This window comes from Xyrauchen texanus, chromosome 6 (genome assembly GCF_025860055.1).
Source record: "Xyrauchen texanus isolate HMW12.3.18 chromosome 6, RBS_HiC_50CHRs, whole genome shotgun sequence".
In the NCBI taxonomy this organism is placed as follows: domain Eukaryota; kingdom Metazoa; phylum Chordata; class Actinopteri; order Cypriniformes; family Catostomidae; genus Xyrauchen; species Xyrauchen texanus.
Window position 1 is genome coordinate 24,176,463 of NC_068281.1, and position 25,401 is coordinate 24,201,863.

Sequence of the window (25,401 nt, forward strand, 5' to 3'; positions counted from 1 at the left end):
CTGACTGTGACGGAGAGACACTTGTGGCTAACACTAGCCGACATGGGAGAAGCAGAGCGCTCCACGTTCCTCAACGCACCGCTCTCTCCGACCGGTCTCTTCGGCTCCGTGGTGAGTGGCATTGTTGACCGCTTCTCAGAAGTCCAGAAAGCCACCCAAGCCATGAACCTCTTCCTGCCACGTCGCACTAGCTCCTCTGCAGGCCGTTCACATGATCAGCCTCCTGCATGAGCCTCTTCACAGCGCCCAGTTCAACAACCTCAGACTTCTCAGCGTCGACAGGGTGGCCGCCCTCGATCGCGCTCAGACAGCCGCCGCAGACCGCCGCCCCCCCGCGGGCCTCGATCTAAGGTAACGCTGAAACCCGAGCAGCCGAAGTCTTCCTAACTGTGTTGAACAAACGACGGCTCAGTCCCGCCGCGGCCGGACCACCGTCAAAGCTTCGCCCCCTGTCAGTCCCCTTCTCTCAGGCTACTGCAGTGGTGAATTTAGCAGCCAACAAGCCGGTGACACTGCCCGCTTGCCTGCACTCAAACGCCATTTTCACGGCGACCCAAATAAATCTTGTAACGAGCAAACATGTCTTATGTGTAGAAAATGTGCCCACAACCCAGTGTTCACCCCTACACACAATCATAACACATCCCGTGCCCCTATCAGAGCACGCTCTCATAAAGCGGTTACGAACCGCTCGAGCGTCAGAGTCAATGAAGGCGCCCACAAATGCGTGCGCGCGCCCATTCTCTGGCCGCTCTGTCACACGACCAGCCCTATGTGTAGAAAATGTGCCCACAATCCAGTGTTCACCTCTACACACAAGCACTGCATGTCTTGTGTCCCCACCAGAGCACGCTCACATAAAGCGGTTACGAACCGCTCGAGCGCTAGAGTCAATAAATGCGCCCACGAATACATGTGCGCGCCCATTCTCTGCCCGCTCTGTTACACGGCCAGCAAACATTCCTCTGTGTGTAAGTCCCGTGCCCATGACTATGCTTGCGCACCACGTAACAGATGTGACTCTTTCCCCATTCATTCCAATCGGGAAGTCACTCACAAAACAGCCTGTTCATGCTGTCTGCGAGCAATCATGCATAAACACACTAAACGCGCTCACACATTTTGTTCAGCGCTCTGTGTGCGGCAATCAGAGCGAATTGGCCATTCACCCTCTAGCGTTACGCTTCAAAGCGTGGGAAGCTATTCCAGGGATATCCAAGTGGGTGTTAAGCACAATACAACAGGGCTATTTGCTACAGTTCGATCGCCGCCCTCCTCGCTTCAGGGCGCGGCTCGAAACCACTGTGAACACGGAAGCAGCGTGCATGCTTCGTTCAGAAATAGCAAGCCTTCTGTGCAAAAGGGCCATAGAGAAAGTGCCACCCTCTCTGAGCGAGTCGGGGCTTTACAGCCGTTATTTTCTTGTTCCCAAGAAAGACGGCGGCCTCAGACCCATATTAGATCTCAGGGTTTTGAACAAGGTGCTTGCAAAAAGACCGTTCAAAATGCTTACAATCAGGAAACTCCTCGCGCATGTGCGCCAGGGGACTGGTTTATTTCTCTCGATCTGAAAGATGCATACTTTCAGATTCAGATAAATCCCGTCACAGGCCATTCTTGAGATTCGCCTTCGACGGCCAGGTTTATCAATACACCGTCCTTCCGTTCGGCCTGTCCTTAGCACCCCGTACTTTCATGAAGTGCATGGATGCGGCGCTCGCACCCCTGCGGAGTCAGGGTTTGCGAATTCTGAACTATTTGGACGACTGGCTGATTATGGCACAGTCACATATGGAGCTTCTGTCTCACAGAGCAGTTCTCCTCAGCCATCTGAACAGTTTGGGTCTTGCAGTCAATTGGACCAAGAGCTCACTACAGCCCAGTCAGACAATTTCCTTCCTTGGAATAGAACTAGACTCCGTGGCAATGACGGCTCGCTTATCTACACAGCGCGCACGCCGTGTTCAGCGACTAGCCGCATCTTTTCAGATGAACAGCCTCACGCCTCTGAAGAAATTCCAGAGAGTGCTAGGTTACATGGCCTCAGCCGCAGCAGTACTTCAGCTGGGTTTACTGCACATGCGCCCGCTTCAGCATTGGCTAAACACCCGCGCGTCTCACCGGGCTTGGGCCACAGGCCGCCAGCCCATCAAGGTGACTCAGACCTGTATTTCAGCTCTGCAGCCCTGGACAGTGGCCGAATGGTATCAGCGGGGAGTGACAATGGGAGCTGTATCTCACCGAAAAGTCATCTCGACAGACGCGTCCAACACGGGTTGGGGCGCGGTCTGCGAGGGCTGTCCGGTTTTCGGCTTATGGTCAGTTCAGGAAAAGCTCCTTCACATAAATTGTCTGGAAATGATAGCTGTTGAGTACGCGCTCGTGCGCTTTCTCCCGGTCATTCAGGGTCACCACGTCCTGGTCCGTTCGGACAACAGATCTGTGGTATCCTACCTAAACCGTCAGGGCGGTGTCAGATCCAGGAACCTATTCCATCTGACGAAACGCATACTGAGTTGGTCCCAGTGCCACCTGCGCTCGCTGAGGGCGACGCACGTGCCAGGCCACCTGAACGACGGCCCGGACAGACTGTCCAGAGACAATATTCCCCTGCATTCCCCTGCTGAATGCATGGGCGCGCTCCATGCGTGGGTGATCAACGACTACCCGTCGCTCTGCCAGAAGGAGTAATAAACACCATCATACACGCTAGAGCCCCTTCCACGAGAAGACTCTATGCGTCAAAATGGTCTGTGTTCTCAAAATGGCGCACCGACAGAGACCTGGACCCGCGGACATGTGGGGTGTCGTCGCTGCTCGTATTTCTACAAGAGCTGCTGGATAAGGGCAGATCCCCATCCACGCTCAAAGTGTATGTGGCGGCCGTTGTGGCGTTCGCTGAACCCCTGCACGGCCAGTCATGGGGTAAAAATGAGCTGGTCATCCGCTTCCTCAGGGGAGCTAGAAGGATGAACCCCCCGCGCCCCCCATCGGTTCCTATCTGGGATCTTTCTATAGTTCTCGAAACTATGAAAGCCCCCCCCTTTCGAACCACTTCAATCCGTGGATTTGAAATACCTTTCACTCAAAACCGTTTTTCTGACTGCCCTGTCATCAGTCAAACATGTGGGAGACCTTCACGCGCTGTCTGTCAGCGCTGCGTGTCTTGAGTTTGGACCAAGTGACTCCAAGGTCATTTTAAAGCCTAGACACGGCTATGTTCCCAAGGTGATCGGTACTCCTTTCAGAGCACAGGTCATTTCCCTATCGGCGCTGCCAGCATCCGATAGCGAACGTGGCGCCAATCTCCTTTGCCCGGTCAGAGCACTGAGATTGTATACTGCGCGCTCCGCCGCTTTCAGACGCTCTGAGCAGCTTTTCGTTTCGTTCGGAGGGCGCACCAAAGGTCTCGCCGCCTCGAAACAGACACTATCTAGATGGATAGTGGACGCTATTGCTGCTGCATACGGCGTCAAAGACCTGCCATGCCCGTTGGGCATTAGGGCTCACTCCACTAGAGGCATGGCATCCTCGTGGGCATGGTCCAGCGGGATTTCCATTCACGACATATGTGTGGCAGCGGGATGGACTTCCCCTCCACCTTTGTCAGATTTTACAATATGGAAGTGCCCGCTCTGCAGGCAAAACTACTAGCGGTTTAATATGCTACAGCTCCCCTGGTGAGCTGCACTGATGGGACACATTCCACACAGACCGGCACCGCCGCTCTGTCGTTCCCTTCCCACTATGTGCTTATGTATTACACAATCAATGACCCGCATTCTTGCCGGCCAAATATTATTTCCCTCTCATAAGGGCTCCCCGGTTCCCCCCTTAATTCCCTGGGGCTCATACAGTGGATGCTTGGCGCGAACGGCGTTGACAATGGGTTCCCGTAGCGTAAGCTAGCTTACGCAATACGAGAGAACCTCTCGTAAGAGAACGTATCGGTTACCTAACGTAACCTCGGTTCTCTCTAGATGAGGGAACGAGTATTGCGTAGCCGGCCGTGCTCGCGCCACGAGCGACTTTTCGCTTCAGTCAATGAAAACCAGGGTTCCAGCCTACAAACTACTACTATATGCACTTAAGTCACGCCCATTTTGGCGGGCTTTGATGCAGTGAGCGCGCGGACGCCTCTCATTGGATGCGAGTTTGCCCAAGCTCGTCTATAGGCTGCAGCAGTTGCCAGAGAGCAACCTATGAGCTCGCTAGCTAGCCCGCTCAAGGTCTGCAGCTGCCGCACTGCGTTGACAATGGATACAAAAATTAAGGATAATTGTTTGGCTTCAATATCTCAGAAAAGATGAATCTTTCCCGTAGCGTAAGCTAGCTTACGCAATACTCGTTCCCTCATCTAGAGAGAACCGAGGTTACGTTAGGTAACCGATACGTTTTTCAATAGGGATTACAAAAAAATCTTCATAAGTGTTCTAATCCATGGACCAAACCAAACAGCTCTGAGGTGAATCTCAACATTACAAAGTTTGAGTTTAGAAACATTGTATTTGAATTGTATTGCAAAATATTGAGATATACAAAAAGATGTAAGTAGAGTGTAAGGAAACGTGTCTCTTCATTGATTGCGGCATTCACAGTGTGTTATGGGAGTTTTTTTATTTTTATTGCAATAAAAGTTTATGTGAACTGATGACTTCCACAGAAGCATTTACCAAACAACAACCTCGAAGCTCAGTGTAGGTCTTTCTTTATGTTTATAAGTTATCTTTAAAAAATGAATTCTTCTGTGGAAAAAAATAAACGTTTTACTGCTGGAACCCGACTGTCGCACTCTATAAATGCAAGTTGTTACATTGCTTGGCAGTTGCAAACAGCTAACCGTTAGGTCAATGCCCAATATAACTTGCTGTAAGAATTATTTATTCTGATATTTATTAATAAAGGTATCTGTTTATTGAACGTTGTTGTCTTTTATCATCCCGCTGTTGATGCTGTTTTATAAAAGCCTTAAGTCATTCGGGGCAGAAAATGGGACTTTAACATCTTTTTTTATTTTTTTACAGGCCACGTTAATACAGCAATCCATATAAATGTATTGTATTATGACTTGATCTTCTATCTGGTTATCTCAAAATATTCTCACCCCTCCATAATTAACTACGCTCCACCCCCCACCTAAAAAGTCCCAAGCTGCCCCACCCCTCCTTACCCAGTCTTCCAACAGCCCAATTACAGAAGGATTCTGGGGAAATCAGAGCAGCAGAACAAAGCTCTGCAAATCAGCTCCCCTAAGAACACAATGTGTGATTACGCTGACAGCAGAACCTGCCATGCAGGGTGCAGAGGACAAGGCTCTCTCACTGCACAAACCTGCCCAGAAGCATAATCATTCTCAGAGTTGCCTGACAGGCTTGTGTGTTTCATGACTGCTTTTTAAGACTTCCTTTTTCTGAGGATGGGTTGGGATCTAATTAAAGAAAGGGCGCTCTAGAGTTCAAACATTGTTACACTTACAAACAAAGCTAAGTACATATTCGCTCCAATCTGACAGCCTCACAGCCCACACTGGAAACTCAAAACAAGGTGGGGAGAACCAATTACTTGTCTCTTTTCCTGGTGTGTCACTTCTGCTAAATCACTGAGCTAAAGAAATGCCTTCTCTGTACAGCATGGCTTACAGTGCCAGCCCCATCCATATTTCAGCCAGCAACGCTGCCATGCTTGACAAACACTTACTCAGTGGTCCCTCACAGGAGCAGAGCGCTGCACCAGGTCCAAGACACAATGAAGAGCAGCAGCTGAGGGGACCCTGATTGATGGGATAGTTTGTATAAGCAGGCCCAAAGAGCATTGTTCCTGTTGGCTGCATCCCTAACACATTCTATCACTCTGACACAAGGTTTTCATTGTGTTTATAGTGATTTCAGACACTTAAGTTTCCAAAGTGTTGATAGGAGGAGAGCTAAAGATATAGTCTAGACAAGATGCGAAGTGGCATTTTGCCACAAACTATGAAGCATTTATCACATCATCATCACTGCATCAAAATTAGTGTGCGTTGGTGTATATTGAAGCCCGATTGGTAATAAAATGGGAGTTTTGTAGGTTTTTGTCATATTAAGTTGAGGCCATCTAGTAGTTTTCTTCAAAAGGTTGACAAAATTAACCATTTCAGATGTATAGTCTTCAAGGAAAAGACCAAAATAGTGATGAACCTGCTTAGCATTGTTTGTTAATGTGTTTTTGGTTGCATCAATGCTCATATTTTTATTTATTTATTGATTGCAAAGAAATTAGCTTAATGTGGTATTGTTGAGTTGTAGCATGAACTATAAAGGAGGCTATTGGCATTTTTTTTAAAGGGACCCCTTCGATATGTCCTGCCCTAACTTTTTAATTGAATGGGAAATATGTCAAGACAGAAAATAATCAAAACTTCTTTTTGACCCATTCATGAGGTCTTGCGGCCTAGTACGTGGTAGCACAAAACCCCTTAATGTTTAGGAAAACCCTTATTAATAATAATAATAATAATAATAATAATAATTGGAAAGGTATGATTCCTTAGGGTTGTCTTAATTTAGTAGGTTTGATGCAACTGGTTGCAGACTACAGTAGCTGTGACACGTCATATGCAAGGCAAACTACGTGTTTCACACTTTATTTATAGAAAAGCACTGAAATTCAACACAAATCATATAAAATGGTAGTAGCATTACATAAATAGTAATAAATTTTGTTTATAGACATTAGCTCAAGAGGTTGCACAAATGAAAAGTGTTGATGAACTATACTTTTGTGGCAACAAATACTGGATACCTTTTTATAATTCAGTAGCACAGAGGCGACAAACACTTCCCTTAAATTAAAACGAAACAAAATTAAACAGTAGATGAACTAGTGAACAATCTCTACCAGCGATTATTATTTTTTCCTTCTAAACTCTAGGGACAGATCAAAACACTGGTACAGTTAACACATACAGACACTTAAAGAGTATGGGAGAGAGAGAGAAATAAAAAGCCAGAGGAGGTTTTTCACTTTTTGTAATGCCATTGGACCAACTAGTTAGATACAGAAAATACTTTTTTTTTTTTTCCTGTCTTTTTTTATTTAATTTTTATCGAACAGGCAGCACTATGATCATCCTGCAGGAAAAGAAAAAAAAAGCACAATTTCCCTAATCTGTGAACTTTTTTGGTTCTTCCATTGATCTCCCTGACTGAGGAGGTTAAGGAACTAAGGCTGCATAATTTGACTAACACTTTGAGGATGCCAGTTGAGGCAATTAATATGAACTTTTTTTTTTTTTAAACAAAGCTAACCAAAATGGAAACCAGCAAACCATTTAAATAAAATTGACCAACCATAACATCAATATTTAGAAATCTCTTAAATTTAGCCATTAATGAAACAACAGTGTCTTAATTAGGCAATGGTAAATCACAACCTAAACGGACAGGCCTTATTGCCCTTAATAAGCCCCAGTGCAGGATATCACGACACTAAAGTGTGTTGACCATGTCATCACAAAGGAAAACAGTAGCAGATGCCCTTCTTCCTTATTTGGGCCATCTGAAGGTGTAGGTCCATTTTTCTGTGCTGTACTCCATTGACACTGGCAACACAATGTCCTGAAACACATGCAGTGCTTTCAGAAAAGACTATAAGGCTTTAAAGTAAATAGTCATATATAGATCAAAGGCAAAGTCCATCCATACTTGCAGCTCGTGCAGATTACTTACAGATACAAACTGTTGAATTTAGGGAGAGCACCTCCACCCCCGAGCCAAACAAGGAACACCCACAAGGGCAAAAGACAGAGGAAGATCGAGGAAAGAGGGCAAATTCGAGAAGTGGTTCTGCATAGTCTGTGTTCATAAACATTTGTCCTCTACTTCAATCTTTACATGCTTCCTCTTGCAAAAAAACTAAAAAAAGTATATATAAAATTTTTTAAAAAAAAAGTAAATCAGAAATGTACACAGGAGCACCTGAGAAATGTTTTTGAAGTTTCTTTTCTTACGGTTGTCACATTCCCAGCCCAACAAATTCAAGTATCCGAAAAGAAGAAAAAAACAAAAAACAAAAAAAAAAAAACATACAGTTGTCATAAATAATTAGAAATTTACAATTTTTGAATTGACACTTTCATATTTACAATATCTTATATGCTTATGCTACTTTTTTCAGTTTTTTTCTTTTTTTTCTTTAAGTGATTCCCTGAGAATGGAGTTGAGCATCTCTCTTCTCATTTCCTCTTATCTCGTTTCCTTCAGATGGAAGCCGCGGAGTGCATTCTAAGTGTTCAGATCCACTGGGGCATTTGTGGAGGGCAGAGGTCATGGAATGTGAAGATATTATGGTACACTTTAATGTCAAGTAATTTGCTCAACTATCTGCCAATATACCCATTTTTCACTAAAGCATTTATCTTTAGTCATATCTGGACATCTATACAATTAAACTAATTTGTACACAGTTAATAATTGCTGATCCAAACGCGCCATGTAAGGGGTCTGATTTAATGAAGTGCTAGTACATAAATATTATTACTGCTACTCAATCTCACACGTCTTTTTGTTTCTGTTTTGTTTTTTCACTGGGAGGTAACAGAGAAATATACATGGCTGATTATGTTATACTCTGGTCGGTAAATATCTCTGTTTGGTTCAAATTCAGGACATTTAGGAAATAGCATTCTCAGGTGTGCCCTTCACAATCAAATATAGAAGGATTTAGCACACAGGTATTCTCTTTTTTTGTCAATGTCTTCATCTTCCTCAAAAGTTCTCGCACTGAATTTTAGCGAGGAGATATAAGATGAGCTGATAGTAACATACACAGGAAAGAGGGGAGGGCTCATGTCTTGTGGCTTGCTTGAGTTTTGGTTTGGAGGTTCGGCAGAGTAACAGTTTGTTTCAGGTTATGTGCCCATCAGAATCTCGGCCATTACACCCCTCCATGGTTCACTCTCAAAATCAGGCCTTTTCCAGAGAGTTAAATTTGATCCATAAAATATGATCGAGGTATGACAATAACACATTGTCCGAGTGTTTCAGGAATGACCATTTGAGTGTTTTTAAGCCTCTTCCAACTAACCGTCACCCATGAGGGTAGCCCTAGCTCAGATTTACCACTAAATCATTTGGTTTCTCTTTATGTGCCACTTTTATATTTTTATCACAATATCTCAATTAAACAAAATAAAAAATAAGCCAAAACAAAAAAATTATCATAATTACACTTGTTCTCCCCCTCCACAGGTTCAACCTGGTAGAATAATTTAGTGAACAAGGATCGTTCACGATAAAAAATAAAGGGAAAAAAAAGGGACAAAACTAGTAAAATATAAAATTCACCAAAGATGACAAAAACGAATAAAATAATGCCTTAAATAAATGAAGAATGAAAGAAGAATAAGTCTCCTGTTATTGTCAGTTGAGGTTCAACCAAAACGTTCCCGTACCAACATCATGAGTTTCTTCTTGCCCTTATAGATCTGTTTGAGGTTGTCTATAAACTGGGCAAACTGAATGTGGCCATCTTGGGCCAATAGGAAGGTCTCTCGTGCCTTACTGAGGAACTCTATGAACTCTCCGTAGTGACGTGGACTGATGTGCGTGAGGCGGGAGTGGGTGGTGTTGATGTAGGCGCTAATAGTGGCATCCAGTAGCTGTCTCAACGGTGCTTTGTCAGTGCTCATAAGCTTGCCCGAGTTTCGCCTGCCAGGTATGCCAGCCAGACCGGGGGCCGTCATGGTACAGCGGCGCAGAATGTCAGAGAGTACGGTGGCACAATGAACGCTCTTGACTACCAAGGGGATGATGGCGGCCAGCTCGTTTTTACCCAGGGAGTGGCTGAGAGCGCAAGCCCACAGCACGTCGTTGATGGCCGGATGTGTGTCTTGGTTGTAGGCCAGGTTCAAGTGGGTCATGGCGAGAGATGCCAGTTTAAAGGCTCGAAGGGGGTACCCGCGGTGCTCCATGTAACGGGCGATGGTGAAGAGCTGAGAGTAGGTCATGCCTGTGGAGGCGGCATCAATAACAATCTGATAGGCCGTCTCGAAGGCGATGTGGTCCTTCTCGCAGAGGGTGAGGGCAGACAGGGCACAGTTTTGGGGGTCTTTCATGGCACACTGCAGGGCCAGAGTGCGCGCACAGCTGGCGAGCTCCTCCCGCTGCGAGTAGTCGAGACTCAGGCGCAGGATGGTGTTGTGGGACATCACTGTGGCTGCCACTATACTGGTGGCTTCAGTGGGGGTGAAGAGTGTGTACCAGCTCTGTAAGATGCTGACCAATGCTCTTAGACCTACAATGGGGCAATAGAACAACTCCGATTAAAGGTGTGCACATTTTAGTGCTTCGTGCATTTAGTTCATTTCAGTGCAACAATTATTTTATTTTTTCCTATTCCAAGCTGAAATGAACAAAGTAAAAAATCAGGAAGGAGTGTAGGAGATTTTGTTTGATACACACCAACTTCAGTAGCACATGTGACTAGCCAGCGAACCATCTCTCTCCGCCTCCAGTTGAGTGTGGAAAGGGTCATTCTCATCACCTGCAGAGAAATGTCATATTGCATTAGACACACAAAAGATGCACAACAGTATACAGGAACAAATACATACACTGCTAAATATATATATATATTTAGCAGTGTATGTATTTGTACATATTCCAAAATACCCCAAATACATACACTGCTATGCTATGCTATGCTATATATATATATATATATATATACACATACACACACACACTACCAAGATATTACACACACACAACTAACAATCAACAACACTTTTACAGCACTTTTTCATCTTTTGGGCCTTAATTTATAAATATTTAAAGATGTATATGCTATCATTAATTAAATGCATTATAAACTAACAATGGTAAGTTGTACATTCATAAACTACTACCATTAATACAAAAATAAATTAAATAAATAAATTTGAAACTTCAAATAGTATACTATGCAAGGACCAATCAAGTTTACCTGAAGGCCGAGCTCCAATGCTACATTGAGCAGTGTGATATCAGGAGGGTTATCTGCTGGAGTGGCGATCTTGAAGGCATCCTGGGCCAGTTTGAATATGAGGGAAGAAGAGTGAATGTGCTTCTGAATGGCTTCCAAAACAGTCCGCAATCTCAACATGTCGCCTAAGCCAGAACACAGACTTCTCTTAGCTAAACTTGGCAAAAAGCATAAAATTAAGATCACAAATGTATTAACGTCACACATGATCCATTGCGTGTTACAGAGTAGCACTCACCCTTAGCAGCAGTAAGCATAGTGGAAGCCAGCTCGCATTGCTGAGACTCCAGGTGACCCAGTGTGAACCAGCGTGGGTATCTGCTAGGCACTATGGAGATGCCATGGTGAGGGTGCCCAATGTCACCAGAGGGAGCGGTGGACTCCAGCACTGGAAGTCTGCAGTAAACATGATTAGATTTGATTAGTCACATACTCGCAATACAAGACAATAACAAGTCCTATATCAGCATAAGTGTTCATTCGTTTCAGATTTAGGATGCACTACTGTTCACTACTAAACAGAGTTTAGCATAGTAGTTAAGTCTGCTTACTCTAGTGAAAGATAGCAGTAACACTTTGCAATTAGGTTAAACTATACATTATATTAACATTAATAAATGCATTGGGTATAATAAACTAAAACTAACCATTTATATTTGAAACGTGTTACTTAATTTATTAATCTTGGTAAAAGATCATTTATTAATATACCATTGTTCTTTGTTAGTCCATAGTGCATTAATGCATGTTAAGGTAAACAACTTTAATGTTAAAAATCAATGCAGAGAAATTAACATTAACCAAGAATAATACATGCTGTAAAAGTATTGTTCATTGTTAGTTTATGTTAACTATTGTGTTAAACTAATGTTAACGTATACAGCCTTATTTTAAAGTGTTACCAGTGTGGCAATATCAGTGCTCTGATTACATCTAGCCCTGTCTTATGGCAAGTGTGCAGAAATAGTACTCTATACTATGCTACTCCTGTCAGAGTGAACATAATAGACCACAGTAGCCTCAGCCTCAGGGGGCGCAGAAGGGGGTAGTGCTATTGATTGTGTATTAGTGAGGACTCTGATGAGCTAGACTCAGATATGATGCCTCGGGTGCAGATATACAGTAATAATGTTCCACAGAGGTTTTATACAGCTGTAGCAAGAAAGCACAAAGCCATGCAAATGCAACTTGTACATCATGTGGAAATTTGATTGGATTAGAGGAGCTGTGCACCATAACTAAAAGTAAAAAACATCTTGAGCATACATTCCTAAGGGACATAAAAATGGACAAAAGAAAGTGCAACATGGAATTTGTGAAGTTGTATCTACCATAAAATTTTTTTAAGAGATAATACACAGTCAGCCATTCATTATAACAAAATAAACCCTGAGAGGGTGATCAGGACATTACTGATCGGGTATCACCTTGAAGGGGTGTTTTGGGGTATTTTGAAATAATGACCAGCTAACTCTACACTATCCCACTTATTACACGGCTACTTGAAACGCTCGTATATGAACAGGAAATATTGACTACAGAGTTGAAATTATTTTATTATGTGAAAGGAAAGAGGCCGATATGGGAAAAACTGGCACAGCTCTGCAAGTATATTGCTTGCAACTTAGCAGTCATTACACAAAATATAGGTTTGAACATAGAAACACAATTGACCAATCAGTATCAAATTTTCTAGAGAACAGTTAAATAAGATGTTTTAATATCCAAGGTCCTTGGATTGAAAGAAACTGAGTCTCACCTCATTGCACGAAGTCCCAGTTTGTATGCCAGGTCTGTGTTGTGTGGTAGGAGAGCAGTGAACAGGTACTTTGCAAACGTATGCATGGGAACGCTCTCCCTGTGAATTATCTCACCCAGACCACTGAAGGGGCCACCTGCACACAAAGCCAGAAAGAGAGAGAAACACACATTAGAGTATGTCCATCATAACAAATTCCAGGGGAGAGTCAGGCATGATGGACAGGAGGCTGGCAAGTCAGTGAGGACATGCACAGCAAGTCAGAGAGCAATCTGAGTGGAGCGTATCATTCAGTGCTGGGACGGCTGGGGAGGACAATGAGAAGGCAAACAGGCAGACGAGGCCTCTTGGGCTTTGACAGAGTCTGTCCTCCCTGGTAGCAGTGCAGATGTCTGCTCTAATGTTACATTGTGTGACGGTGGGAGGCTCAGATGCAGGGTGGCCTGTTTTGAGGAAGGGAGTTGGGGATACTGCAGAGGCCAGCCTGCAGATCTTTCTTGCATGCACGCACACACACAAGCTAAGGAGGGGGAGGAGAAGAAAAAGATGTAAGCAGACTAAGATCTACATGGGGACAAGGTTATGGGAAATGTTCTAACCAAGCAATCCTATAAAAAGCATAAAAACACATAGACAGCACACACAAATATTGTGTAAAACAATGTTTCTTTTTATTAGAGTGAGCAATTTTTCAACTGATACTTTCCAGTATTGATTTAAATGTTTATTTGTACCTTCTAAAAGGAGTATAGCTTGCTTGCGGAGTGTCTGCACTAATATATCATCCAGCTCCATCTCCTGCAGCTTGACCACGATCTGCTCCTCATTGCGGCACACCTTGTCCTGGGCGTAGAGGCCCTCAGGCATCAGCCGCTGCTGCCCCATGCCCATTAGCGCAACCTCTAGTGCCAGCGCCAGGTATGACTCCCCTCCGTCTGGACATCCCCACACTGGCACATGCTGGTACACTGGAGTCTTGGGCTCACCTGAGTCTGTCAGGACATAAAGGTGTTGTTTGTTAATTTCACTGTGATATATTGCATGATACTCCATTCACAATGCTTCCACTTTACTATGGTGACATCAGAATACAGTTCTGAATGAAGTCTTGTAGGAAGTTTGAAATTTTTGAGTGAGAATGAGCATTAAACCGGGTCCCACACCTTCTAACCAGTTATTTTCCATGGCTTTTCCATTTATGGATTAGGATATTCAAAAATAATTTTATATAGACTGCTTCCCACAAAATGTAAATTATTGCCATTGAAATATTTTAGAACTAAATTTCCATGACGTTGAGATTTTATTATTTTCCATGAATTTTCAGGCCTGGAAATCACAATTCCTTGATATTTCCAAGTTTTCCATGACAGTGGGAACCCTAATTAAAGGAGCAACAGTCTGCTGCCTAGCATCTCTTCGACCTCATTTCCATCTGGTATTAAGATGCATTTTTGGTGATCCGATTACATGTGGTCAGTGCTAAATACAGGTCTAAACAGGGTCTAAAACACTTTGTGATCGCATCACAAAAACCACGAGTGTGGTCAAAAACGCATGTGAATGCATGACATTTGATGTGTAAACGCTAATCTGTCCTGTATGCATCCCATAAGCAGCAAAGTGCCACCTCTCATCTGTCAATCAACCAATGCGCTAAAACAAGAATTTAAACTTAGCCGGTTAAGAGCAGCTTTAAAAGAAAAACTGTACGATCGGGAAATTTCAAAAAGCACGCAAGCACGCACACACACACACACACACACACACACAAGAATTTCACAGATCTTATTCAGCGTGTCTGATACCAACATGCAGGGACACTTATGAGAAGTTCAAACATCTGCAGCTCAGGTTAATACAAGCAATCCATTAAGATAAATGGACAATTCTGCATGAAATATTGCTTTTGAGCTTAGATTTTAAATTTTTGTTTCCCACGCTTTCTATGTCTTTTCTGACTTTGTTGTGCTTAAATGTCATAAAGTAACACACTGACATAGTGACTGATGTATGTCGACATGAAACAGAGTCCCTCCCCTCCAAATCTGATCAGAAGTGGTCACAGGAGACACATTTAAGTGACAGGTTTAAACAGCAATGTGTCTTACTTGACCACATGTGATCGGATCACCAAAGACGCATCTTAATACCAAGTGGAAACGGGGTGTTTGTGTTTGAAGAAATTAAGATGCATGGGTTTTGAATGACAACATTTTAATTTTTCAACTAATGGCAGCTAAGGAATTTAACCAGGCAGCCAAGGAAATAAACCAGCCTCTCCTTCAACTGAGCAGTGCTTAACTACTTAAAAACCATGTCCTCCTGCATTGACGATGGTCTCCCTATGCAAGTGGGTGTTTGCATGAAATCAGAGAAAAACACCATCTGTTTGATAAGAACTAAGACCCTCAACATCAGCTCACTTAAATCCCACTGGCAAAGTATCTTGTTTGCCGATCCTGTTTGTACAGTGGACAGCAAACTGGGATCAAGGGGTTTGCCATCATCTTACTGCATAGCAGAACGACACATCACACTCTCTCCAGTAAGTCCATTTACCAGTACCTGGTGACATAAAAGTCTGAACAAGTGATCCTGCTTCATAGATGCTAAAAAAGTTATTATGGAATGTGCCCCTTCCAGAGATGGGTTTACAGTAAATTCTGAAAATTGTTTTGGCTTTCCACACTGTTGCTGCTACAGCCTTAGAACCTTTTGATTGGATAAAGCCAAAAGCCCACCCCCATCCCAGCACATGCCAGATTTTTCCAAATGTGCAACAGTGTCAAACAAAGAGCTATGTATGTGTACACACATACACAGTAATATATACACTACAGGGACACACACACACACACACACACACACACACACACAAGCTATTGCTGAGTGGCCAAAAGGAATGCTACAACAGGACAAGCACACAGATATGCACAAAATCTCCCAAGTCACAGTACCCTTTGGCAGTATTATTCAGGCACACAATGCCTCCCTGTGTGTTCCTTACTACAGGAACACAATGGCCAACACTTTCCATTGGTCTGAGATATACTGGATGTATGGAATGCAAATGCAGATTGATTTTATAAGTTGTACACCACTGTATGAGTAGAATGACCTTTCTGATACAATAGCTCCCCTTTACACTGCTTAAAAAGGAGAGCAATTGTAAAGAACCAAATAATGCCCAAGGCGTCTTAGAGAGTCATAAAGGGACAGAAGCCTGCAGATGTACTAACAGCCTATAATTGTGTACCTCCAGTATCCATGGTATTGTCATCCTCCACTCGACACGTCTCCGTGAGGGTGGTGAAAAGGCAGCCAATGGGGTCGAGAGGGTGACCCACCCAGCCCTCCAGATTGGTGGTGTTGGTCATTCCCCTCTGCAGCAGATCTGAGGACAGAATGAGAGATATTTATTCTTCATGTTGAACTTATATTTAGAACATATGAATGTATTTACATGCCATTGCTTGTAAATTAAAACAAGCAGTCTTTTTTTATTTATCATCAGCCTTAAAGTTCAAACATAAAAGATATATCTGTTTTTTGTCAACCAGTATCAGAAATTAAGTATTAATAAGCCTTTTTCACAGACTGTGATGTTTTTCCACCTTATTCAGCAGCATAGATCTAGCAAGCTATTTTATATAATATATTTATTTTAAATATGGAGTGAAAATGTATAATGTTATGATTTGTGTTATATAACCCAGGAATTAGTTTACTCAAAACGGGTTACCATGGCTGCGAGGGGGGTTCCATTACAGCTACTGAGAGAGCGACAGTATCTTTTGCATCATCTCCCATCTGACTGTCCAATCCACCGCTCTCTATTTTTTTTTTTCTCCTGGAAAGTCATTCAAACTTAATTTGCTCTTGGAGCAAATGGGTAAACGCAATCAATGTTTACCCTGCAATCGTTTATTCCAAAACCTGGAGTGTGAAAAAGGTCTATTATGGATCAGTATTGGCCCTTTGTCTTTGATTTTTACTTTTCTGAGGACCTTTGTTTTTTAACAATATAAAATGCACAGTGTCATCCATTAATTTTTAAAACATTTATTTAAATCAGTTCATTAAAATATATTCTCAATCTGATGATTAGATAAGCTATTATCTATAAAATCGAATTACCATCAATTTCACATGCATATTAAAAAACAGGCCTAAAACAGAATATAACGAAATTAGTACTGTCAGTCAATTAAAATATTTAAATCGTGAATAATCTCATTTTTATATATATATATATATATATATATATATATATATATATATATATATATATATATATATATATATATATATATATGTATATATATATATATATTTATTTATTTATTAAGTTAATTGCAATTAAATCACAAAAGTGCTAACATTTTACTCTATATAATTTTTCCCTGTCAGAATTTATTTATTTCCTTTTTAGGATAGAAAACAAAACAAAACTATAAAAATAATGCTTTATTAACATTTCCAAACAAATCCTTCCACAGTATAAAGAGAGAAATGTACAATGTTGCAATACGCATTAAACCCACATCATCCACAATATTAACGTGCTGACAGGTTGTGGCTATCCACTTTGGATATGGAACGCACATGATCCATGTCAGGGTGTCAATCGATGCTTTGCATCGCGCTGCAGACAATGTGTTGTTCTGCTTTTTAGGGCTGGCACTGCCCACATAATGACACTTCACCAGTAATCCAGTCATTATCTGACACTTTGAAAGGTTAGCAGGGTTGAAAGTGGGAAACTGGGAGCACTTCAAGCTAGTCCACCACAGCGTTCCATTTAAGGTGACAGTTAAAACTTGAAGTGCATCTGTTTGCATATTAAGAGGCTCTTTACCCATCACTTGATCACTGATCCTAAATCGCTGTTGTCCGTGAACATTGGTTGTAATAGGGAGGAACCTTTGCAGTGTTTAAAACTCACACAGAGCCAAATAAAATGGCAGTATCTAATCTGAAAATTGGAAAATGTGTTAATCGTGATTTGAAAAAATTAACACCTTGAACATGGTAAATTAATCATGTGCGCAAACGCATTAATTTTGACAGCTCTAAAAAGGAATACATTAGATGTTATAAAAAACAAAAGGCATTTTTTTTAATGGCATTTTTTTAAGGCAGGTAAAGCCTTGCATTATCCAAAGCATAATGTTGACCGTATAAGTATGTTATGGTCAGTGTGTGTTACCTTTCTTCTGATGCTTGTAAATGTCTAACTGTCGTTGTTGTTGGAGCCGGAGGGTGTTGATTATGGAAACAGCCAGTCGCAAGGCTTCTCGGGGGTAACCATGGGAACGCAGGGCATCCACCCTGGCGCATGCTGTAGGCACGTGATCTGAACACAAGTCACGTGAGACAGTATTAAATTATAGGACTTCTCTCATTGAGACAATAATGATACTTGTCAGACTAGAGTTGCAGAATCAGACCAAATGTTAACGGAAGCTGCTTTTTTTCAGGTCCTGGAGCAGAAGTGAAATCAGACAGATTACAACACTTGAGCAGGAAGGGCCTTACTGACAGGAATGTTTCCTAACTGAAACCTCAGGCTTACTGATCAAGAGTCTGGCCCACTATTAGAGCTCTCAGTACTAAATCCTTTAGCTGTGAGGTGACTTTTGCTGAACTGGCTTCTCAGAATAGAATCAACATTATTGCAAAAAAATATATATTATTTAACTTCTAGAGTATTTAAACATTACAGTGTGGTACTGATTTAAATAATAAAAACATGGTACTATAGTGCATTTTTCACTTGAATACATTACATTGAAATGTTATCTGTAATGCAGTAAAAAAAAACTTTCTGTTTTACAGAAATGAGAACCTAATGGGAATCATAAAATCACCCACTCTATTCTATTCTATCCTATCCTACTCCTATTCCTATTCCAATTCCAATCCAACAAATATCTGCTGAATCTTGTTGGAAATTTTAGTAGTGACTTACTTGTCGAAGCAATTTCTACTTATGCTTCAGTTTTTTGTGTCTAGTGGAGTATATAATAACTTTGCACAAGGAGTTTAGTGTTAAACTAAGTTGAGAGGCTTCTTGGCCTAGTAGGCCTCTGCTGGAGTAGGGCCTGGATATCTGCATTTTTTTGACAACATTCAACTACAAAAATCACCTTTTGTACATCTTAGTAAGATCATGCCTCCGAAGCAAACGAAAGTCGCAGTGTGTGAGGAAGAGTCTGTTGTTACCATGAGTGTACTCTCCCAAATGCTGGAGCAGCAGAGAGAGTTTTATAAAGACATGCTAATTCAGCAACAAGACAACTTTAAATGTTTCATACAAGTGATTATGGAGGGAACAAATAAGAGATTGGATGGTGTTATACGCGATGTACAAGAGTTGAAGACAAGTCTGGAATTCACACAACAAATGATGGAGGAGATGAAATCAGGATACAAAGAAACTGAAGCCAAAATAAAATCTTCTGTAAACGACATAATGAATTTAAAACGCGACATTGAGGAAATGTTCACTAAGCTCGACTACATTGAAAATCAACATAAAAGGAAAAATCTAGTCATTGATGGCATAATAGACGATAAGGAAGAGAGTTGGAGTGGTTTGGAGCAGAAGGTACAACACATGTTCTCCAATAATCTTGGACTGGATGGGAAGATTGAAATCGAGCGTGTCCAGAGGATGGGTCAGTATCAGGAGGGTGGAAGGCCCAGGAGACTTATGGTGAATCTGCTGCGTCTCAGAGATAAACAACGCATTCTTTCCTCCGCTAAAAAGCTCAAGGGGACTAACATTTACATAAATGAAGCTTTTTCTGGGGCTGTGCTTCAAAGAAGAAAGGAACTGTGGCCTAAGCTCAAAGCTGCTAGAGCCCAAGGTGAAAAAGCAATATTAAGGTATGATAAATTGGTAATTTTGCCGAGAGAGGAAAGGATTCAGGACTGAGATACATTTTAGGGTCAAGTACTATGTTTCTGATGTGTTTGTGATTGCATTCCTTATATCACACTAATGTGTACAACTACAACTAGTAAAGGTTTGGTTTTGGCACATTTAAATATTTGTAGTATAAGGAATAAAATTCAAGATATTATTAATTTAGTGCACAAGTATTCAATTAATATATTAGCTCTATCTGAGACACATCTCAAAGCTCTATTCAAAACTCTGAATTACCAGTTAAAGGTTTTAATGTTTTTAGAAAGGATAGAAATAAATTTGGTGGTGGTGTGGCCATCTTTGTGCAAAGCAACATTCCTTGTAAGTTAAAACACAATTTAATATATGATGACATTGAAGCTATATGGGTAGAAGTCCATGTACCTTATATGAAACCAGTACTTGTGGGATGCTGTTATAGACCTCCTGATGCACACGTGGACTATCTGACATGCTTAGGTGAAATGCTTGATAATATCTCTGATGTCAATTCTGAACTATATTTATTTGGAGATATGAATATTGATTGGAATGATGACAGATGCACAAAGAAAAAGAAATTACTTTCCTATATAAGTGTCTGCAATTTACATCAAATTGTCAATGTGCCAACAAGAATCGTTACCAACAAGGTGGGCATTACAACAGCAACATGTATTGACCACATTTACACTAATGTACCAGAACTGTGTACTGATGTTGTGTCAATACCAGTTGGGTTTAGTGACCATAATCTTATTGCTGTTAATAAGAAAGCAAAAGTCCCTAAAGCCAAAGCTAATTTTGGTACTTATAAAAGGTCTTATAAAGTATCAGCTATTGAAAAGTTTGTGGGAGAAGTAAAATATGTTGATTGGAAAGATGTGTACTGTGGCCACTACCCAGGAGTTTCTTTGGATGTTTTCATGAGTATACTTTTGTGCATTGTTGATAAATATGCACCGATGAAAAATAGGGTAATAAAATCAAATGGTGCGAGGTGGATTGATTCAACATTGAAAAATATGATGAAACAAAGAGATGAAGCTAAACAAGTGGCTGTGAAAACGAGATTATTGGAGGACAGATTAAAATACTGTAAATTAAGGAATCAAGTTACTAAAATAAATAAAAGGAAAAAGAAAGAGTATTACAAAAATAGAATAAACAGTGATAAGTATGATGGCAAAAAGCTTTGGCACGTCCTAAATGAAATTATGGGTAGAAATAGAAATGCATCGCCTTCTTTTGTAGAGTCTGATGGAGGTTTTATAACAGAATCTAAAGACATTGTAGATTATTTTAATAATTATTTTATAAATAAAGTAAATAATTTAAGAAAAGGTTTTAGAACACAAGATTTTGATTACTGTGAACTGATCAAAAATGAAATCATGGCTGATAAAATGTGTAACTTTCATTTTAGTCGCGTGCAAACTGCAGAAGTGATGGCCCTGTTAAAGTCTCTTCCAACACATGGTAGTCCAGGCACAGACAACTTGGACAGCCTAGTACTGAATAAAACAGCTGAAAATATTTCTGCTCCGTTGTGTTATATATTTAATCAGTGTATAGCGAGTGGGATTTATCCATTTTTGTGGAAGGAAGGGAAAATTATTCCATTGATAAAAAACAATCGATTATCTTATAACGGGCATAACTGTAGACCTATAAGTATTCTGCCTGCACTCAGTAAAGTTATGGAAAAGATTATTCATACACAAATTCGTAATTACTTTCAGAACAATAATTTGATGACTATGTTTCAGCATGCATATAGAAAGGCACATTCTACCTGTACAGCTCTTACACAAATGACCGATGAATGGCTTAGAAGTATGGATAACTCTGAATTAATTGGTGTGGTCATGTTGGACTTCAGCGCTGCTTTTGATGTAATAGACCATTCTATTTTAATTGAGAAATTAAAGATCTACGGATTTTCTCCTTCTGCTATTTTACTAATGAAAAGTTATCTTTCACAAAGAACGCAGCGGGTTTTTTATAATGGCTCTTTATCTAATTAAAAAGGTTTAGTTTGTGGTTTACCACAAGGAAGTTGTTTGGGTCCTCTTTTGTTTTCAGTTTTTATTAATGATTTGCCTTTAGCTGTCAAAAAAGCATCAATGACAATGTTTGCAGATGACTCAACTGTTTACTATGCTTCAAACTCATGTGACAAACTTAATCATGTTCTGTCTGGAGAGTTGGATTCGGTGTATAAGTGGGTTAGTGGAAACAAATTAGTCTTAAATATATCCAAATCTAAAAGTATGATCATTGGATCAAAACAAAAATTGATGCTTGGATCGGAATTAAAGTTACATATAGCCGGGCAAAGAATACAACGAGTAGAAAAGGCTAAACTGTTGGGTATGGTTATTGATAGTAGTCTTTCTTGGACAGAACACATAAATACTACTGTTAACAGAATAGGATGTGGCATTGCATTAACTAAAAAATGTTGTCATTATGTGAATCAGGAAACTTTAAAAACAGTAACAGAGTCATTAATATTATGTCATTTGTCATACTGCACTGAGGTGTGGTCTTCTGGAACTAAAAAGGACTTGTCAAAAATTCAGGTTGTGCAAAATAAAGCAGCAAGACTGGTTCTGGGCTGCTCAATTAAAACAAGTAGAGATCAGATGTATTCTACTCTTTCATGGCTCACTTTAAACCAAAGAATAACAGTTACTTTAAGCAGTATGATATATAACACATTGACAATGAAAATGCCTATTTCTCTGTTTAATCAAATAGTGTATTGTAATTCTGTGCATAATTATAATACCAGAAAGGCAAATAATGGTCATATAATGACCCCCTATCCAAAAACTAATTTTATGAAGAATACCGTTCTGTATAGAGCTTTGTAATAAGCTGGCATTTAAAAGAAGTCTAAGGTGTTATGTGTCGATGTAGGTTTTTATATGTTATGATTAAGGTAATTGTAAATAATATGGTATTTATATTTAGTCTTATGAATCGAAACTAGATTGTATGTAGGTATGAGTGTGTGTTTGTGTATTTATGTACATATATAAAATGTATATATTGTTTACTGTGATGATTGAAATGTGTTGTTGTTGTTGTAATGTAATTTTTTAGAATGGAACCCAGGAAGACTAGCTGATGGCACAGACTTTCAGCTAATGGGATCCTAAAATAAACAAATAAACAAATAAATAAAATGACATTGCAAAAAATCTAAATGGTCCTAAAAAGGCTTCATTTTCTTAATAAGAATGTATTTTTTTAATTTGGGGTGAATTGTGACCTGGATTTGTTTTCACCAGATTCACACTTTGATATCTCCTCGTTGCTGTTATTGAAGCTCTGTTTTTTACATCACACCTACCCAGCCACAGTGGCAGACCCTGGGGGTTGAAGAGCAGGCTCTCTCCCTCTCTCTGATAGGCTGGAGACATATAGAAGTCACTACTAATAATTCTCTGCAAGTGACTATCTTGCCAGTGCAGGTCGCAGGCCTCCATGGCTCTCGTGAACACTGTTCTCCTAGGCCGGGCCAGTGAGTCTACATAGAGTAAAACAAAGTTACGTGAACCATTAGAAATGAAGAAAAGTGAAGGATAAGGAGATTTCAGGTTCTTATGAATTAAATAGCAAGCTAACCCTGAGCAAGGTTGCTCTGCGGCAGGGCGTTGGTAATGTTGGGCAGCTCGCTGCCGTAATTGCCGTCCTCTAGAGGACAGATGTCCATGTCTCCCCACTTCTTCAACTGTCTCAACCAGCCGCTCTTTTCTTCGCTCTTACAGTGCGGGTTCAGCACGATACACACCCACAGCGCACCTGCAAATCCACAGCACACAGAGGTCTTTAGAACTGAAGTGTGGACTTTTAAAAGTAGGTGGATTGAGATTTAAAGAAAGAGATAGTGTGAAAGAGATTAATGAAACGTAACTTGAGTATAAAGTGATAAAGAGGAAAAGGAGGGGGCGGTATGGAACTTTGGGTTAACCCAATTCAAAGTTTGATGCACTTCTGAATAGAGCTGGAACAATGCGTCAACATAATCGATGATGTCGATAATCGATGATGTCGATTATGTAAAAACTTTGATTTACATTGAATGCTTCGCACGGTTTATGTTCATCCCCAATGATGGTGACTCCGGCTCCCGGGCATGCTAAAATGAGACTTTATCCAAAAAAGCTCGAACCCGATTGTCAAACGTGTGGAAATTCTTTAAACAGAGACCTAATAAAATGGTGCTCTGCATGCTTTGTAAAAGTGAAATGGCCTACCAAGGCAGCACAAATGCTATGCACGAGCATCTCAAAAGAAAACATCCTGGGGCTCTCCGACAAGACAGCAGCGTAAGTATTTGGAGTATTAAAGTGAGTTTTGTCAGATTGTTGGTTGGTAGCCAGTGCCTGGGATTCATTGTTGCCTGCTTATCTGTCATGTTTCACACAAAAACTCAATGAAGACTCCCTAGAGCAGATGCTAATGGATAGTATGGCAATGCCGCTTTCCAGCGCATTTTGACCTATGAAACATAACGATGTAGATTTATAATAACGTTACGCTCTGTGTTGCTGTAAGCAACGTTTTGGAAATAAATAATACAAGTGCATTTCTGATTAGAATTGGCGCTAGCCATTGAAGTAAATCATACTCAACACTTCTCACTTTAACTAATGGTACAATATAGTAAACAACACCTTTCCTAATTAGGCCTACACTACATAAATCTTAACTTTTGTGATGAATAGTATCATTAGGGAAAATTTCATGTTAATATATGTCACTGATATTTTGTGTGTCTTTGTGTGTCTCAGGAAGAGGCAAAGCTGTGTGCTGGACAGCCTTTAAAGTGAATGATGCCCTAAAATATTTTTTTTTTTGTTGCACTATTTATGTTGGGCTTTATGTACTCATGGACATTTGTATTACTGAAAGATGCCTTTTAATTTTTGGCACTTTTTTTTGAAGTTACGGTTATTTATTGGTAAATTATCCAAAGGATTAATTGACTAATCACAAAATATCTATAGATTTACAGACAAAAAGCATTAAAGTTAATCAACTAATCAAAAAATTACAAAAAATAATCAATTGAAAACAATTATCGTTAGCTGCAGCCTTACTTTTGAACCTGTTTTTTTCCTGAAAACTTTTTATTGGCTCCTAAAAGTGAATGGGATATATCACTTTTATTTAGAGGCCCTAGTGCATCAACATCAAAACACTGGTAAGTGTGAGAGAATTAAATTTGGCTATTGAAGGGTTGTCTGGTGGGTTTGTGTATCTGGAGGGGTGTGTGTAATGCCTATTTGTATCTAGGTAAAAGATGGCTAATCTGAGTCTTTTTCCCCACTGTCATGTACACACAGCACTGATTGGCCGAATTGCTAAGCCCCAACCAATCAGCACGGCTGTCAAATGAAACACTGAGACGTCTGCACATTTATTAGTTGCTCCATCCATAGTGATGGGCCAAGACGCCTCATCTTAAGAAATCAGAGTGCATGTTTCCCAGAAGGTGCGCCTTGTTTACAGCTACAATCCTTTCATAAGAAGAGAAATGAGGGGAGGAAGCCAGAGAAGCAAACTCCTGCTCTCAAATGAGCCCTCATCAACCTCTTTAAATGGTCCAATCAATAGGAGGCATCTTTAATGCTCTGATTCACTAGCCCTGTCTGATCCGCTATAGACACGCATATGTGTTCAAGGTGCCCGATATTGAACAAAGGGGCAC

The 25,401-nt window shown here is 40.7% G+C and overlaps 1 protein-coding gene across 2 annotated transcripts in view; it reads right to left on the reverse strand.

Annotated features, from left to right (window-relative positions):
- Nucleotides 1-6,605: 6,605 nt before the first annotated feature.
- The window catches only part of LOC127644776 (zinc finger SWIM domain-containing protein 5-like), a 58,902-nt gene continuing 40,106 nt past the window's right edge, over nt 6,606-25,401 (reverse strand). Inside the window, exons 5-14 of one of the 2 annotated variants that reach the window (XM_052128153.1) lie at nt 23,313-23,489; nt 23,038-23,214; nt 17,973-18,119; nt 16,020-16,157; nt 13,495-13,752; nt 12,761-12,896; nt 11,240-11,397; nt 10,963-11,126; nt 10,440-10,521; nt 6,606-10,272 (exon numbers count right to left, since the gene is read on the reverse strand). In XM_052128153.1, coding sequence (XP_051984113.1) covers nt 9,410-10,272; nt 10,440-10,521; nt 10,963-11,126; nt 11,240-11,397; nt 12,761-12,896; nt 13,495-13,752; nt 16,020-16,157; nt 17,973-18,119; nt 23,038-23,214; nt 23,313-23,489 — 2,300 coding nt within the window. In that variant the 3' untranslated portion in view covers nt 6,606-9,409. Of the gene's footprint in view, nt 10,273-10,439; nt 10,522-10,962; nt 11,154-11,239; nt 11,398-12,760; nt 12,897-13,494; nt 13,753-16,019; nt 16,158-17,972; nt 18,120-23,037; nt 23,215-23,312; nt 23,490-25,401 lie in introns of both variants that reach the window. The other variant, XM_052128152.1, reaches the window with a different exon arrangement.